The 20,043-nt window shown below is 22.4% G+C and overlaps 1 protein-coding gene across 1 annotated transcript; it reads left to right on the top strand.

Annotated features, from left to right (window-relative positions):
• Positions 1–17,941: 17,941 nt before the first annotated feature.
• SAPIO_CDS0867 (GDA1/CD39 family protein) lies at positions 17,942–20,017 on the top strand (the record flags this gene model as incomplete). The annotated part of the gene is made up of 2 exons (XM_016783553.1): positions 17,942–17,954; positions 18,015–20,017. 2 exons carry the CDS (start codon positions 17,942–17,944, stop codon positions 20,015–20,017), a joined length of 2,016 nt encoding a protein of 671 aa, XP_016646319.1.
• Positions 20,018–20,043: the final 26 nt, after the last annotated feature.

Genomic DNA, 20,043 nt, shown 5'->3' with positions numbered 1-20,043 from the left:
TATTTATATTAATAAAGATATCTATAGCCTTTTATTTTTCTTTAGTAAAGGAGTTTTTAATATTAAACTATAACTTTTAATTATCTATTAGCTTACTTTTCTTTCTTATTAAGATTAGAAATATATTAACCCCTTTTCTTTCCTTTTTTTTTTTTTAATTTTCCTTAGCTATTTTTTTTTCTTCTTTATTTTTTAATTTTAATTTTCTTTACTTTTTATTTAGCTTTTTTAAACTTAAAGAACTTATTTTACTTTATATCTATCTTTATATTATAAAAATAGGACTTAATTATTAACTTATTATAAATTAGGTTTTTAAAAATATTATAAAAATTATTTACTTTAAGTTATATTTTCTTATTAATATTAGAAAATATATATTTATACTTATTTAATTAGTAGCTATCCCTCTCTAGAATATTTTACTTAGATAGGACTACTATAATAAATTTTATATATAAGAGTTTATTATATTAAATATTTATAAAGATCCTTTTAGAAATAAATAGTTAATATTTCTTATATTTAGCTTCTATTTCTAAAATTAGAGTATAAGAATAGGAGTTATAGCTATAAATCTTATTATTTTTATATATAAAGGCTATATATTTATTTTAATTATACTTTCTTTAGTAATAGTAATATAGAAAGTTACTTTTTTTAGTTAATATTATAAATACTTTAGCTTTATTATTTTCTTTAGAGGTTTTATATTTTAATAGGAGTCTTATCTACTTTTTTTTACTAAGTATATAAAGTTTATTACCTTATAGTTTATAAAGCTCTAGAAAAGCTCTAAGTTAACTACTATACACTTAGAAAGACTCTTTACTAAAATAAAACCTCTAATTAAGAAAAAAGAGGTAGATCTTTTCACTAAAATCCTCTATAATAGGGAAAAAGCTTTAGCTTAAAAATTCTCTAAGATTAGATAAGTAAAATTAGAAGTTACTCCTCCTTAGAAAATTAAGATTATCTCTTATAAAGCTTAGTAAGTACTATTAATCTATATTCTACTAGCTATATTTAAGCTAATTATCTTTATTTTAAAAAAAAGTAGATAAAGTAATACTTAAATAAAGTTATAGGCCCTATAAGAATAAGATCTTTTTTATAGTAAAAAAGAATAGTAAAGCTTAATTAATTAATAATTACTAAAAAATAAACTAGAAGATAATATAAAATACCTTTACTTTTCCTAAAGCTAAAGAGTTTTTAAAGTAAATAGCTTAATATTTTATATTTATACTTATTAACTTATTCTCTAATTATAATTAAGTTCCTCTTATAGAAACTAATAGAGATCTAATAGTATTTAATTTTCTTATTAAGCTCTTAAAGATATATATATTACCTTAAAAAGCTATTAATTCTATTAAATAATTTATAAAAATAGTTACTATAGTTCTTTATAATCTTATACTTTATATTATTATAGCTTACTTTAATAATATAATTATAAAAAGACTAATAAAGAAATATAATAATATAGAAGTATTTAAATTACCTAGAGTAAAAATATATATTTTTAAGTATTTATAAAATATTAATAAAATACTTTTAAACTTAAAATTAGCTAGCTATATAATCTTAATAGAAAAGATAAAATAATTAAAGCCCTCTTATAAAGTAGTAAGCTATCTCTATAACTATAAAAAGAAATCTTTAATTAATTAGAATATCTAGAAGATTATAAAATAATAAACTTATAAAAATATTAAAGATATCTAATAATTTCTTAATATTATTAAGTTCTATAAGATCTAAATACTTAAGTATATTATTATAATATTACCTCTTACTAAGCTCTTAAAAAAAGAAGCTATCTTTATCTAAACTATTAATTAATAGAAAGCTATAAATTTTCTAAAGAAAGCTCTTTTATCTAAACTAATTTTAAAAATTTTAAACTATTCTGTAGATACTAGACTAATTTATTTTTCAAGGTTATAAAGGGTTCTAGGAATTAAAAGAAGAATAGTTATAAAACTATTAGAATTTTAAAAGAATAAAGAAGTTAAAGGTGAAAATAATTATATGAAAATAGTTATTGTATTAGAATTGTGTGTAAGGAAGTCCTTATTCTTCTATTTTTTAAACTGAAAGGAAAGAGGAGGAAAAGGGCCTATATATAATCGATTTCTTCCTATAGAAAGTTGAAAAGTGACTTAGTTACTTCTCGGATGCCCCGGAATTCTATAATCGTCATTTTCTAGTTTTTAGTTTCTTAGTTTTATTAGAAATAGGTTTTAAGTTTCTAAAAACTTATTTTCAGAACTAAAACTTGTTTCTAGTTTTTAGAAACTAAGACTAAGTTTATTAGTAAACTTTGTTTTCAAGTTTCTTGTTCCGGTTCTTCCGAGAGTTAGTTTTTAGATTTCTTAGTTAAACTATTTCCTAGTTTCTATTTTAGTTTTTTCTAGAAACTGGTTTTTAGAATAACTTCTTTTATATTATATTTTTCTTTTTTCTTTTATAATATTCTTTATATTAGAGTTATTTACTTAAATATAGTAATATTATTTAACTATTAATACTTTATTATTAAGATAAAGAGCTATTCTAGCTTAACTTTTTAAAGTAAAATAATACCCTATAAGATTTAAGAATAGAATATAGATACTAGTAAAGTAAAACTATAACTAAACTAAATAGGAATATTAAAAAGTATTAGTTACTTTCTATAAGCTCTAAACTTATCTAATAAAAATCTATTTTATCTTTAAAACTAATTATTAAGTTTTTATTTACTAGCTTAATAAGTAATCCTTTAAAATTTTAAGTACTTTAATTACTTAATAGATTATATATATTTAACTATTTAACTTTAAAATCTACTATATCTAAGAAAAAGATAATATAATAGTAGATACCTTTTTAAAAAAGAAACCTAGCTTATCTAATATATAAGAAAGAGAGAATAAATAAGATTTAGATAAATTTTATTAATTAATAGATCTTATATATAAAGATCTTATAGCCTCTTAATAAAAACTACTTAGATAAGTATTAATAAATTACTTAATTCCTACTCTCCTTTAAAAAGCTAAATAGTATAACTACTAAGTAGTTTTATATTTTTAAAAATAGAGCTCTTAAGTTTTAGATTAAATTAAGTATCTTATAGTTAAAAAGTAGTAATAATTATAAAAAAAGAAAAGTAATTAGTAGTAAAGAGAAGAAGAAAGTTATTTAATAAGAATTATATTAGAAACTAAATTATAAAAAGAAGGATAATATAAATTAGTTTATTAATAAGTTTTACTATTAGGAAGGCCTCTAGGGCTAGGTAGTAGAAAGATATTAAAGCTATTTAGAATATAAGAACTTTAATATTAAAAGATTTTAAGATTAAGTAATATTAACCTCCTTAGATTACCTATTCTAAAAAATCTATATTAATATCTAATATATACCTTCTAGCTATAAGTACTATTTCTTAGTAGAAGTTAGATATAATTTAATAGAGTATATAATAACTATTAGTTTTATAAATATTATAGTAAAAAATATTATTAAATAGTTTTTAAAAGTAATTATTAGTTTTTTTAAGCTATTATTAAGTATTACTATTAATAGTAGCTTAGAAAATAAAGTAAAATTAGTAAAGCTACTAAAGAAATATAAAATCTACTAAGTATAAATTATAGTATATAATTCCTAAGTAAGTAAATAATTAAAGCTAGTTATTATATTCTTACTAGTATTCTTATAAAGTTAGGAGGAGGAGAAAGAAGATAAGTAAAGTTTTTTAATTTTACTTTACTAGCTAATAAGATTACTATTAGGGTATTAATAAAATATAACCTATTCTATTTAGTCTTTAGATATAAGCTAATATTACTAATAAAAGTCTAAATTCTTATATAGAAGTTAATTAACTAGGAAGAAATTATAGACTATATCTAGTTTATCTTATTATAAATTAAAATCCTTAAATAAAAAAAGACTAATATAAAACTAGTAAAATAAAGAATTATAAAGTACTAGAAGAAGCTAGCTTAGAAGATAGATAAAAATAATATCTATAGGAAAAGGATAAAACTACTTAAACTTAATAATTTAGTTTTCTTATATAATAATATAAGATAGAATAATATATTTACTAAAAATAAATTTAAGCTAAAATAGTAAAGGCTATTTTAAATTACTAAAATCTATAAAGAAGGAAAGAGTTTAAAGCTAAAAGAGCTTAATAATATATTAATTAACAACTTTTAACTATTATATTAAGTTAAGAAGTTCTATAAGGATAATAGGTAGTAGATAAGTAAAATAAACTTACTAGATAATATTCTAATATTTAATAAAGTTAAAGAAGTTCTAGAGGAAGATAATAATTATAATTTTCTATTATATCTTAAAGTTTAATTTTTAAAGAGGCTAGAACTTAATCTAAATAAATATAAGGATTTTATAAGTTAGGGGGAGGATTAGAATAGTAAAGAGTAATATAGTATAGTATTAGTAGTAGTTAACTAAAAAGAAAATTTCCTTTTATTAATTTTATTTTTTATTATTAAATTTTCTTTAATTAACTTTCTTTTTATAAATTATTCTTATTTTTATTTTCTAATTTTATTAATTAATTAGTTTAAGCTTTACTATTTCTTTAAAAGTAAAGGACTAGGGATAGGGAGTTGTTTTCTAAGTACTAGGATAAAATATTATTATAATAGGCTATTATTTCTAGTAGCTTCCTAGTAATCTTTATTAAAGAAATTAATATTATAATTAAAATTATTATTATCTTCTATATTACTAAAATATCTATTTATATTTAAGACTAAGTAACTATACTTATAAGCTTTTATATAAAAAAGATAATTAATATAAGCCTTACTCTAATACCCTACTAAAGATATATATTTATTAAAAAATAAAGTAATAAATATAAGTATTCTAGAAAGCTAACTAAACTTAATAAAGAAAAGCTTATAAGTATATTTATTATAAGTAATTAGGTTTTAATAGCTATAAAAAGCTATTATAAGTTTCTTAATATAATTACTTTACTATTTAAGAAGCTACTTTATTAAAATACTATAAAAATATCTAATAATTTTAAAAATAAATATATAATTATAAACTTTAAAGATCTTTTTTAAAATATTCTATTTATTAATGACCTTAAAAGTAGCTTTAAAATTATATCTAACTTTAATAAATAATAGAAAAAGTTAGTAGATATATTCTTTATATTATATTTCTTAATAACCTTATAGTTAATAATTTATTTTAAAAGAGTTAGATTATATATTTCTTAAATATAGATAATCTTATATAGCTAGAAAATAATTAATTAATTAGTTTTATATCTTTCTTATCTTATAAGAAAAATAAAAAATAAAACTTATATTAAAAGCTAGTTTTAAATTAGTATACTAGACCTTAGAATTAAGTATTTAAGTAGGATAGTTAATAAAAAAAAATATTTAATCTTTAAATTAAACTCTTTAAGAAAATTATTATCAAATAAAAACCTATAATCCCTTAAATCCTTAGCTTAAGACTAGCTTATAATTATAATATAACTAGGAGATATAAAGATATAGAAAGAAAATAATTAATAATAAAATCTAAAGGCTATTAGCTTTTTAAATAGATATTTTTAAAGAAAAATATTATTAATTAATTATAAAAAAAAGATAGAGAAGTTAATTATAATTTAGTTCCTAAAATAGTTTACTATTAATTACTAAAAATTATAAGCTAAGCTTAATTAAAAATATAAGATTAATAAATAAATTATTATAATAAATATAAACTAATTAATATTTTTCTTTTTTTTAATTACTTAATATTTTTATATAAAAATATTAAACTTATTATCTTCTTTAAATAACTCTTTCTCTCTCTTTCTCTTTCTCTTATATCTTACTTTTTTATTTTATTTTAATTCTTTTAACTTTCTTTTCCTTAATAATATCTACTTAATAAAATAATACTTTTATATATTAAATTTCTTAATTACCTAATTAAAATCTAACTCCTAAACCTCCCTCTCTCTAATTAATATAAGCTTTTTATATTATAATATCTTAATATTTTATTAGAAAAGATCAGTTATATAATAATAATAAGTCCTCTTTTAATTATTTTCTATTTAATAAGAAAGAAGAGGCCTCTTTTAGAATACCTTAATCTTCTAAACTAGTAAAAATACTTAGATATTAAAATAGCTACTTAAATAGAAAATACCTATATGATCCTATTTTAAGATCTTATAGATAATTTCTATTTTCTAGATAAATAGCTAGTAATTAAAAAGTAGCTAATAGGGGATAAGGTAACTATAGGCCTAGTCCTAATTATATTAGGGCTAGAAGATATTATTTTCTACTGATTATACTATTTCTTAATAAAAACTAATCTTAGAACTTTTTTTAAATAATTAATTAACTATAAAGAGGAAGCTTTTAACTATAATTAAATAGAAGAAAGACTTTAGATAGGAGGGGAATAATTCTATATTTTAATCTTTTATTATTATAAAAACTAGTATTAAATAATTATAATTTAAAATAATTAAAATAATAAATTATATTATTAAGATATCTTTAAAATAAGTAGAAGAAAGTAGAAGGATATTATTATAAAAGTATAAAAGAAGACTTTAAAAGCTTAAAAAATATAAAGGTAATTTTTATTAGTAATACTTTAATAATATCTTTAAATTTCCTAAAAATATAGATTTTTATATATCTTTAATATATTCTTCTTCTTCTACTTATAAAGTAATAAATAAATAAGTAAAAGAGAGTTAATAAGTATTTATATAACTAGAAGCTAAGTAGATAGAGGATATCTAATAAAAGTAAGAGCTAAAAGAGAATTTTAATAGCTTATTAAGTAGCTAAAGAGAATAATCTATTTCTTTTTTAATAACCTTATTAATATTTCTCTAAATCTTTTCTTCCCCCTTACTCTTAAGAAATCTAGTAATCTAATATAATATAAGATTAATTAAAAATATTTTATATAATATAAAATAAAATTTAATTTTAAAAATAAAGCTAAAGATCTAAAGATAGTTATATAGGAGAAAAGAAAGCTAGAAAAAGAAATCTAAAAACTTATTTAGAAAACTATTAAAAAGAGAGAAGGATATTAAATAATTAAAGAATTAAGCTTTAAAAAAATAGTTTAATTTAAGAAAATTAAGTTATTATAGATTATTAAAAAATAAATTATAAATTATAATTCTTATAAAATAGTAATTTTAGGAGATATTTCTAGTTAGCTATATCTATTAATTATTAATTTTCTAATAAAAGCTATTTTAGAAAGCTTAATAGCTTCTAAATCTATTAATTAACTAATTCCTATTATTAAATTAGAATAGAAGGTAATTAATATCTCTAATAAGCTAATAAAGGAAAAACTTTATTCTTATAGAAGCCCTAAAACTATAGAGCCCTTTAAGAAAACTACTAAGCTAACTATATCCTACTAGTTTGTAAGACTAAGCTCTTATCTACTTCCTATATCTAGTACCCTAATATAATAACTCTAGCTAAAAGAGAAAACTAAGTTTTAGTCTTTTATACTATCTCTACTACTATTTTACTTCTAAGTTCTAGAGGAATAATTACTAGAGCTAATTATTAAAAATTTAATTAATAGTCCTATTTTTAAGATAATTAGATAAAGTATATAGTCTTTTATTACTATCTAAGGTCTACTTAGATATAAGTAGTAGCTATATATAAAAGCCCCTAAGGGTATAGAGTTTAATATTAAGAAGTTTTTAAAATAGGAGAGAGATTTCTTAAAGACTAAGCTTATTAAATACTTTTAAGATAGTTAGAAATACTAATAAGTAACTTACTAAATTAAAATATCTAATATATATAGGTAGATAGTATAGGATACTCTCTTTAAATACTTAAGGGAGAAGGTATTTAAGTAAAAGGTAAAATCTAGCTAATTAATAAATCTTTATTATTATAGTATTTTTCTTTATATCTTTAGAAATCTTATTTTTATTTTAAGTTCTTGCTTGAGATCTAGAGTAATAACTTAAGGGGAGGGATATAATAGTAAAAAAGGAGATATTAATAAAAAGGGGAATATTTTTAAGATTCTATAAGGATAGGTAGGGGTAGAAGAATATTATTCCTTGCTATAGCCTAGGGCTATAGTTATTTCTTTTCTTTTCTTTCTTTTTAAAAAGAATTCTTAAAGTTTCTTAAGTTTTTTAATAAGTTTCTTAAGTCCTTTAAGTATAATAATTATTAATTCTTCTTTTAATTAACTTTATTATTATTATTTCTTATAGATTATCTTATATAGTAACTCTAGATAATTCTTCTATTATTTTATATATAAAAGTATTTTCTATTTGATACTTTTCTGATCTCTGGCTTCCCCCTATTTAGAAGCCTCCTTTAGTTATAATATGGTCCTATTTCTGTTGATCAACTATATCCCATGTCCTATTTCTATTCCTATAAGCAGAATTGCAATAGCTTCTTATAGGAACTATTCTTAACTATTTGATTATTTATTCCTTGTTTTCTTTCTTGTTTCTTGTAGTGTTTCGGGCAGGCTGCACTGCTCCGTCTCAATAGTAGCCCTTTTTACTATAGTTAAAGTAAATAATATATTTAGTATTTAGTTTTCTTATATTTTATATATATTATCTCCTAATACCCTTATTTTAGGAGTCTTATAATTTCTCTCTACTAGTTTAATTTAAGGCCTCTTCTTAATCTCTTACTTATTTATAAAGTAGCTAACTAAAATTTAATTACTTTTAGTAAAAATATTAAAAGTTACTATAAGTTAAGTTAGTTCTATCTTACTTTATATTCCTCTTCTACTTTTCTACTTATTTAATATAATATTACTCTACTTATAGCTACTATATATAGGCTTCTAATAGGACTTCTTTATAGTTAGTAATTATCTTAAAAAAGGTTTTAATTATATTACCTAAAGGTTTATTAAAGTATTTTTATAAGTTAAATATATTTATATTATCTTTTTTTTTTAGAAGTTCTCTAATTATATTATAAAACTTCTACTATTTAGTAGTAAATTTAATAGGGTATCTCTTTAACTATTATAATTCTTCTAGCTTAAGTTAAATTTTAAATATATATTATTTAAAATTATAATATAATTTTTCTATAAAAATAAATAAATTTTCTAAAATAACTTTCTCTATACTTAACTAATTAGTATAAGTTCTTTATTTTAAGTAGAAATTATTACTAACCTTTTATAGGGCTTATTAGATATAAATTTACTAGTTAATTTTCTTCTTAATAGTTTAGTTGCCTTCCTAGATAGTAAGCTTCTAGTCCTAAACTTCTATAGTAGTAAGTCTTTATATAAGAGGTTTTATAGTATATACTAGGCCCCTAGGGGCTATATATAATATTTTATTTAAGTTAAGCTTAGTTTTAACTAATTTTTAAAAGAGGTCTTCTCTATTTTATATTTATTTAATTTTTCTTTAAAATTCTTAGTTTTTAGCTTATAATTTATCCTTTATAAGCAAGTATATATATTCTATTTCTTCTATAGAAGGTACTTACTGTATAGTTAGTAACTAGTTACTATATTTATTTAGATAATCTATTTCTTATACCTTTAAAAGTTTAGAGCTCTCGGATAGAGTCTATTCTTTAGGAGTAGCCTCTTAGGCTAGGATATATCTAGTAATTCTTAGTAGTATAGTCTTAGTTTAAGCTTAGTATAGCTATAGAAGTTAAAAAATTATAAAGATATACTATATATAGCTTAAGAAAAGGCTAGTATTATTTAGAATTATATTTTAACTAAAAGTTAATTAGATATATAAACTTTAACTTACTTCCTAGATTCTTTATATACTATATAAGCCCCTTTTTCTCCAACTATACTCTAACTGGGCTCCGCAGCTGAGTTATCCTAGTAGTAAGTCCTGTGCTATAGTGTGCTCTCGCTTGTGCTTTATATAAATACTACTTAACTACCTTACTTTACTATCAACTGACAACTACCTTGACTCTGTTACTAGTTATATCTACCTAATACTATTAATAAGCTAGTATTAGGATTATAATATTCCTTATATGCCTTTCTATAATAGTAAAGAGGAAGCTTAAGGGTATTGAAATTAATACTAGGATTGCTAGTAGTAGTGTTTACGAGTGACTTTAGCTCTTACTAGATATCTAGGAATAGTATTAGGCTATTAAAATATTTTAAATTTAAAAGTTTAATTTTAATAATATTAAGTAATATATTAGTATATTAGATAGTATCTATTATTTTAGTAATATATTAATAGATTAATAGATTGAGACTATAAACTTTTATATTATAGCTAGTTATAAGCTAGTATATAAAATAATAGAATATATTCTAAATATTACTCTTAGACATTATTAATTAGTAATTACTTTTAAATACTTTAAATTTTATATTATTAAAGTCTAGATAGCTTCTATATATTTAGTATTTTTATAATTATAAAGCTAATAGTTTATAAAAATTACTTACTCTATATTAGAGACTACTACTTTTTAAAAAAAAGTTAAATATTTTAAATAGATCTCCTCTAAATATATTTAAAGTATTTATTCTTCTTAAAAGTATTTACTAAGTTTAAGCTAAATTAATATAAACTAGTAAAGTTTTAAAATAATAACTTTTATATTTATAATTATTTCTAATATAATCTACTTAAAAATATAAAATTTTTTTTAGTATATTAAAAATATAGATTTAATTTTCTAATATATTAGTTAAATATATAATAAATTAATTAAAGTTATTAAAAGTAATATTATAAAAATAAAAGATAATTTAAACTATATAAATACTTTTTATAATAATAAGATAATAAAAAATCTTTTTTAAATATATAATTAATAATTTATTAAAATTAATATAGATAAAATAAATAAATAACTATAAGCTTAGATTATAAAATTATTAATAGACTATATAATCTTAATATCTTTTCTTCTCTTATTAGACTAGTAAGAAAATAAAATATTAAAGTTTAAATTTTTTATATATTTAAAGATTATAAAGAAAATATTATTAAGTAAGTCTAAGATATTTAAGTTTTTTTAGATATAGATATAATAACTTATTAATATAAGATTAGAAATTATTTTATATATCTTTAAATTTAGCTTTTAAGGCTTTTATTTTTTCTAGTTTATAATTTAAATTACTTTTAGACTTAAAGAGACTATTATATCTTATTTAAGTCTACTATTCTAAGTTAAATATATAAAAGTTATCTTTAAAACTTTTAAGCTAGTATTTTTAAAATTGTTTTAATATTTTAAGCTAAATATTAAAATATATAATCTTTATAATTATTAAATAATAGATTTTATAGTTTACTTCTTAAAACTACTTATCTATAATAATATAGAGATTATAATAAGTAATAGTAAGAGTATTATAATTTCTAGTAGTTAAGAGCTTTTCTATTAGAAGATTTTATATTATCTTAAGACTATAATTAAAGTAGAGAAAGCTAGAAAAAAATAGCTATAATAAGAAATATATAGATTCTTCTTATTTTAAACTTAATAAAATATAAAAAAGTATTATTTTATTATTAAATAAATCTAATGGCTATTTTAAAGTAAATATTATAGAAGTAAAATTAAAATATTACTAGTTTACTTTAGCTCTATTATTATATTTAAGTAAAAAATAATTTATTAAAAAGAAAACTATTTTTCTATTTTTTTATTAAAATAGAAACTAGCTTAGAACTAAGAAACTAGTCTGGAACTAAGAAACCAGCCTAGAACCAAGAAACTATAGAAATAACTCAAGAAACTAAAAATAAGTTTCTAGACTTCCGGAATTCGAAAAGCGAAAAATAAGTTTCTGGACTTCCGGAACCCGAAAAGTTAGAAGTAAGTTTCCGGGTTTCCGGAACCGAAAAACGGGTTCTAAGAATAAAAAAAAACAATTTTTAAAATTCTGAAAAACTAAAACTAAGAAGATAGAAGGCATGTAAGAAGTAACTAGGTTACTTTTCGACCTGAAGGAGGAAGAAAGATAATTATATATAGACCTAGATTCCTCCCTCTCTTTCTAGGAAAAGGAAAAATAAGGACTTCCTTATATATAATTTATTAATAATATAATAACTGTTTTTATATAATTATTTTTACTTTTAATTTTTTCATTCTCTTAAAAATTTTAATAGTTTAATAACTATTATTCTTTTAATTTTTAGAACTCCTTATAACTTTAATAATAGATATACTTATATATACTACTTTCAAATTAAAAAAAATTTCTAATCTAATAAAAGTTTTTATTGAATAAATATTTTTAAGTAATTAGGAAATAAAAGTAAAAGCTATATATAATAATTAATAAAACTTTATAATTAATTTAACTAATAATAATTAAAATTAGTTTTTAGTTCCTAGATCTTATAAGTTAAATAAAAATATTTAATATATATTAAACTAGTAATTTAAATAATAAATTCTATCTTTATATATATATATATATATATTTTTTATATCCTCTTCTTCTTTTTTTTATATCTTCTAATCTCTTTTACTAGTCTTACTACTTTACTTATCTTTAATATTTTTCCTAGCTTCTTTATATACGTTAATATAAAGAGTTAGATTATAAATTTTACTTTTATTAAAAGGCATAAAATATTAAGTAGTATTTTAATTAAAACCTTCTATTAAAGTTCTTAAATAAAACTATAAAATAACTATCTTAATTTTTACTAGTAATTAGTTTTTATTAACTTAAGATATTTTTTATTAGTAAGCTAAGTATTAGAAGTAGGTACTTTTTACTAGTAGAGTTTTCTACTAATAAATTAAATACTATTAATTAAAAGCTTATAATAAGCTAGTAAAATATTTACTAGTAGTAACTAACTATTACTAATATTCTAATTTTAAAATACTAAAAGTTATTAGTAGTAAGCTATTACTAATAGTAGCTAGTTATTAATTATATTTTAGTTTAAAGTAATAAGGTATTACTAATAGTAAGCTATTATTATATTTAAGTAAATAGTTTTAATATAAAAATATTATAATAAAAATAAGAAGTATATAAAATAAAATAAAAATTATTTTAAAACCTAGTTTTTAAAAAAACTAAAATAAAAACTAAAAAATAATTTAATTAAGAAAATTAAAAACTAACTTTAAAAAAAACCAGAATAAAAAACTTAAAAATAAAGTTTACTAGTAAACTTAAAATTAGCTTTTAAAATTAAAAATAAGTTTTAGTTTTAAAAAATAAGTTTTTAAAAACTTAAAAACCTATTTTAAGTAAAACTAAGAAACTAAAAACTAGAAAATAATAATTACAGAATTCCGGGGCATTCGAATGACGTCTATAGTATTCCGGGGCATCCGGGAAGTAACTAAGTCACGTCTTAACTTTTTATAAGAAGAAATTAATTATATTATAATAGAGAAAAAGGTAACTGTAATAAAAAAGGTGATATTCTTACATGACTATAAGGATAGGGTAGAAGAATGTTATTCCTTACTATAGGCTATAACTATAATTATTTTTCTTCTTTTTCTTCCTTTTAATAGGAAGAATAAGTTCTTAAATAAGCTTTTTAAGTTATTTAGTAATAATAGTTATTAGTTCTTCTTTTAATTAACTTTATTATTATTATTTCTTATAGATTATCTTATATAGTAACTCCGAATAGTTCTTCTATTGTTTTATATATTTAAGTATTCCCTATTTAATACTTATATAATCTCTAGCTTCTCCCTATTTAAAAGCTTTCTTTAGTTATAATATTAAAATTATAAGAGGTTCTAGAAATAAAAGAATAATAGTTATTAAACTATTAGAATTTTTAAAGAAATAAAGAAGTTAAAATAGAAAATAATTATATAAGAATAGTTATTATATTAGAATTATATATAAGAAAGTCCTTAAAGTCTCCATTTCTTCTATTTCTAAAACTAGAAGAAAAGGGGAGGAAAAGGGTCTATATATAATCGATTTCTTCTTATAGAAGTTAAAAAGTGACTTAGTTACTTCTCAGATGCCCTAGAATACTGTAGACGTCATTCGGATGCCCCGGAATTCTCTAATCGTCATTTTCTAGTTTATAGGTTTCTAGTTTTATTAGAAATAGGTTTTAAGTTCTCGAAAACTTGTTTTTTAGAACTAAAACTTGTTTTTAGTTTTAGAAGTTAATTTTAAGTTTACTAGTAAACTTTATTTTCAAGTTTCTTGTTCCGGTTCTTTTAAAAGTTAGTTTTTAGGTTTTTTAGTTAAACTATTTCCTAGTTTCTATTTTAGTTTTTCTAGAAACTAGTTTTTTAAAATAACTTTTTTTATATTATATTTTTCCTTTTTCTTTTATAATGTTCTTTTATATTAAGATTATTCACTTAAATATAGTAACAGCTTATACTACTATTCTAAAATACTATTTTAAAATATTTAAGATAGAAGTCTTAAAAGTAAGCTAGTCAAAACTAGGTTTAGTAATTCTTTAGCTTTAATAGCCTAGGTAAATAGTATTATAGTATAGTAGTAAAGATATTTTTTATTTATAAAATAGCTTTAATTTTTATATTTTTTTTTTATATCTAACTATAAGAAACTAATATTTTTAGTAATCTATGTATTTAACTAGTAGCTATCTTACTACTTATACTATCCTTAAATTACTAGTTTTATAGTATTTTAGAATACTTATATTAATATATTTAAATTAGAATTTAGTTTACTAGTTATATAATTTCTAAAAGCTATAGAGCTAGCTATTCTTAATAAAGTTTATTAGCTTTTCTAGATAAAGATTAGTATAGTTTTTATCTTCTTAAATATAATTTACTAGCTAGCTACTATAGAATATAATAATAATAAAGTACTTTCTTAATTATTAAATAGCTATTTTTCTTAGTTTTACTTAATTAAGGTTAGTTCTAAGTTTATATTTAAGCTAAGTTAAGAAAGTAGTCTTTTTTTTTTTACTATATAGTTATTTAGAAATTATTCTATCTAGCTAAGTCTAAGGGTTTAGGAGTTTATATACTAGAGTATACCAGTATTTTATTTTGTAAGGCTATTTTCTTTTATTACCTAGTATATAAGAGGCTTTCCTAAAGTTATCTTTTAGGAATTACTTCTAGGGAGCTATTTTTTAATTCTACTCTTAGTTAGTTAATACTTAATATAATAATACTTAGTACTAGCTTATTTTAAATATATTTATAAGTTAGTTTAGAAATTAATTTAAGATAATAGATAATCTTTAAGTTACTATTTATTTCTTTTTTTCTCTTTAATAATATTTATTAGAGTTTTTAGAAGTCTTTTATCTTATTAATAGTTAACTTTTTTTAATCTTTCTTACTTTTAAATATTTAGTTTATTTTAATATATTATTATACTAGTTCTTATATACTTATTAGTTTATTTATAAGCTAAATATAGTTTACTTATATTATTAATATATTCCTTACTAGTAGCTCTTATAGAGCTTTCTTAGCTAGTTTTAAGTTATTAATTACTTATTTACTATCTTAAAGAGAAAAGAAAAAAGAGAGAAGGGGGGAAATAGAGATAAATAGAGCCTAGGATTCTTAGAGAAACTAAGTAATACTATTACTATTATAGCTTTAGTATACTACCTTACTATTATATATAAGTAATAACTTATAATTATAGAAGTAAGGGAGTATAGTTTACTTATTTTAAAATAGATATCTATTAATAGATTACTTATAGAGCTAGTAATTATTTATATACTAGGTATATTATTATTAGTAAGATTATATACTAGATTTTATAGTTAAGTAAGTAAGCTATTAAGAAAGTTAGATTATTATTCTTCTTTTTAGTAAGTAAGTATAGGAGTGCTTATATTTATAGATAGTAGTGTAGGATTGCTGTTTAGCCTGTGATTATATACTGTCTGAGGTAGTATAGTAGTAATACCTAATAGCTAGTTTCTATTTTAATAAAGAATTAAAAAAATAGATTTTTTTTAATAAATTATTTTTTACTTAAATATAATAATAGTACTAGATCTAGCTTATATCTTCTATAAGGAAGTTAAATATTATTTTAAAATTTTTATTAATATTATTAGTAAAAAGAAGTAGATAAGATTTTTATTAAAGTATAAGATTTCTAAAGAAGATAATAGAACTAAAGTATTTATAGTATTAATTAAAAAAAGTAACTTTTTATATTATTATTACTAAAGAAAGTATAATTAGAATAAATATATAGCCTTTATATATAAAAATAATAAGATTTATAGTTATAACCTCTATACTTATATTCTAATTCTGGAGATAAAAGCTAAATATAAGAAGTATTAATAGAGTTATAAGGAATTCTAGGAATAAAAGAATAATAATTATTAAACTATTAAAATTTTTAAGGAAATAAAGAAGTTGAAGGGAAAATAATTATATAAAAACAGTTATTATATTAGAGTTGTGTGTAAAGAAGTCCTTATTCTTCTATTTCTAAAGCTGGAAGGAAAGAGGAGGAAATAGGTCTATGTATAATCGATTTCTTCTTATACAACATTAAAAAGTAACTTAGTTACTTCTCGGATGCCCCGGAATACTATAGACGTCATTCGGATACCCCGGAATTCTATAATCATTATTTCCTAGTTTTTAGTTTCTTAGTTTTATTAGAAATCAGTTTTTAAGTTCTCGAAAACTTGTTTCTTAGAACCAAAACTTATTTCTAGTTTAGAAACCTGATTTTAGATTTACTAGTAGACTTTATTTTTAGGTTTCGTGTTCCGGTTCTTCCGAAAGTTAGTTTTTAGTTTTCTTAGTTAAACTGTTTTTAGGTTTCTATTTTAGTTGTTTTTAAGAACTGGTTTTTTAGAATAACTTCTTTTATTTTATATTTTTCTTCTTTCTTATATAATTTTCTTTATATTAAGATTATTTACTTAAATATAGTAATAATTTAATTATAAAATAAGCTATATAAAAGTAGTTTTTTAATAATTAAAAAAAAAAAAATAAGAATATAGATAGATAGGTAGTTAATTAGTAAAATAAAAAATAGTTAATAAAGAAAAAGAAATATAAGTAATAAATTATTTTACTTTTAATTATATATATATTTAGTAAAAAAATAAGTAAGTAAGTTAATAAAAATATTAGCTATCTTTTAAGTAAAATAGAATATTATTAGATATTATTAATAAGTTACTTAAATATTACTTTTTAACTACTTTAAATAATAAGTAATTATAAGCTATTATTTAATATAATTAAATATAAAAATTATAAATATTTATATATTAATATATTTATTTAGAAAATAATAATTTTACTTTTTTAATAGCTTACTTTTAAAAATTAAAAAATTTAATATATAATCTTACTAGTAGTAATATATCTAGTATATAAATAATTACTAGCCTTATACGTAATCTATTAATAGATATTATCTTTAAAGTAAGTGAGCTATACTTACTTACTTTTATAGTTGTAAGCTATTACTTATATTTAATAATAAAGTAGTATATTAAAAACTATAATAAATAGCTACTATTTTTTAAAGAAAAAAAAAATATTTTAGCTATTATTAAGCTAACCTCTTACTTTTATTAAATATAACTTCTTTATAAAAAAAATTATATTAATTTTATTATTATAAATTTTTTTTAAATATTTTTATAAAAATTTAATTTATTTTATTAAGTTTTTATATAGTCTTTTTATTATAGTAAAATTTATAATTTAAATAATATTATATTTTTATTATAATATAATAAATTAAACTTTTAATTATTTATATATTAGGTTTTTATAAATTTATTAAATAATTTCCTTATATAGTTATATGATCTAGTTACTAGTGTGTGGCGCGGCCACTTTAATTGATAAAGGAATGACTTTATTAAAAGCTCTCTTCCGAAGCTTTTCGTAGCTGTCGTGGGAATCCATCTCTCTACTCTTCAGGGAAGCCCCCAATGCAGCGCAAACGTGAGCCACCTTGTGTTTGAGAACCGCGCTCATGTATACTAATTCGGCCGTAATTTGTAGGGCGATGGGGTGTCGCGATCGACGCAGGTTCCTCTGGGACCCGCGTTCATGTTTACCGATGGGATGCTCAGGGAGAGATTGCATCGATCCCCAAATCCAAAGCGCTCCCTCGCCTGACACCCACCAAGGTGTATAAGATTCACCCGGGCCTCTCAACTTTTGTCGACAAGATTGCCGAGGTTGGCCCAGGCCATCTTCAACCCCTCCTTGATGCTGCAACCAATGCCATCCCGTTCAGTGAACGATCCGGAACCCCCATCTTTTTTATGGCAACTGCAGGTATGCGCATGGTTGCACAGGCACAGCAAACCAGTTTATTGCGTGAGGTTTGCAACTATATCCGGAATTCCAGCCAGTTTCTTGTCAGTGATTGTGAAACGCATGTGCGGATTATCACGGGCGAGACAGAAGGAGTCTATGGTTGGCTTGCAGCCAACTATTTACTTGGAGGTTTGGCTAATAATGTCAATGGACTGCTGAACGATAGCCGTGATACATATGGCTTCTTGGATATGGGAGGAGCGTCTGCTCAAATCGTCTACGCTCCTAATACTACAGAGACAGAAAAACATGCCGATGACCTGAAATTAGTTCGCTTGCGAAACCTAGATGGGAGTATGAGAGAATATAGAGTCTTCTCTGCTTCATTCCTGGGATTTGGGGCGAACGTTGCGCGACAAAGATTTGTCGATAGCCTTAGAGAAAAGTATATCGCGGACGATAGCCACGAGTTCCCCGACCCCTGCATGCCCCATGGCCTACGAATTACGATCGAAGGTGGCTCGTCAGACCTGGAGGAGACGGTTGCCGATAGAGATATCCTTGTTGGCACGGGCGATTTCCTGGAGTGTCTACGCCTAACACTTCCACTTCTTGGAAAGGACACTGTTTGCGAGGAGACTCCCTGTCTCTTCAACGGAAAGCATGCGCCGGCTATCGATTTCCGAGTTAGTCGCTTCGTTGGCATATCTGAATACTGGCACATGACTCATAATTTCTTGAAGACGGCTGGAGCCAAGTCTTATGATCTAATGACCTACCAGGAGACGGTAATGGAATTCTGCAACAGGGATTGGAATGACATTGCGAATGATATCCTACCCCGGAAGAAGGATCCGTCTGAAAAATTACGGAATGCGCAAGATGCTTGCTTCAAGGCGTCGTGGCTCATCAACATCCTTCATGAGGGAGTTGGTATTCCTCGATTGAGATTGGATCCTCCATCAGTGGCTGGGTTCAATATTTCCCAACAAACAGGCCGCAAGGGTACGGAAGCAGGCTTTCCGGATTCTTTCAGGCCGCTCAATAAAATTGACGGAACGGAGCTTAGCTGGACTCTCGGACAGATGCTTTTGTATGCCTGCGGCCAGATAAGGCCTGTCGGTGACAACCTCCCCGTTGGATTAGGAAGGAATCTCCCCGGTGTTCCGCTTGATTTTGAGTATTTGCCTGGAACTTTTCCGGACGGCCTGGACTCGGATTCGAAGACCTACATGACAGGAGGTCAGATGCGCCCGAGGACAACTCTCCCAATTCTTTGCCTCATTGGGCTTGTCCTTGCCCTGGTACTACTTTGTCGCCGAGAAAGAAGGACGAAGATCTATGCGCGGCTCGTTTCGGCACCACGCCATTATCGCCGACGTTGCTGCCCGAGGTTAACCGGCAGGATATTCCCTTTCGCAAGAAAGCTGTTTGGGGATAACCGGAACGTTTATGAGAGGATTCTAGAAGAAGGTGGTGCTGGAGAACATAGCTTATCCGAGATAGATACCGATGACTCCGAGGCCTTCGGCGGGCCTCTTACGGCTATGTCTTCTGGTCTTCTTACGCCAAAAACGACAGCGGAACGGTTTGAGGAAGCGCATACAGGCCTGTTTCTTGGCCGTAATGGACTAGCTGCAAGGACCGAGGGCCGGGAGAGGCTGGCCGTTCAAGCACAAATACTGAATATTGGACGAAGGAGCAGGGCTGGGAGCCCAGCCAGGGCAAAACGCCAGCCATAATTTCCATGCAAAACGGCTAGATGAGA

This window comes from Scedosporium apiospermum, assembly GCF_000732125.1.
Source record: "Scedosporium apiospermum strain IHEM 14462 chromosome Unknown SEQ_SAPIO_0033, whole genome shotgun sequence".
Lineage (NCBI taxonomy): Eukaryota > Fungi > Ascomycota > Sordariomycetes > Microascales > Microascaceae > Scedosporium > Scedosporium apiospermum.
Note: the sequence above shows the minus strand (reverse complement) of the source record. Positions and strands in the feature narration are given on the sequence as shown.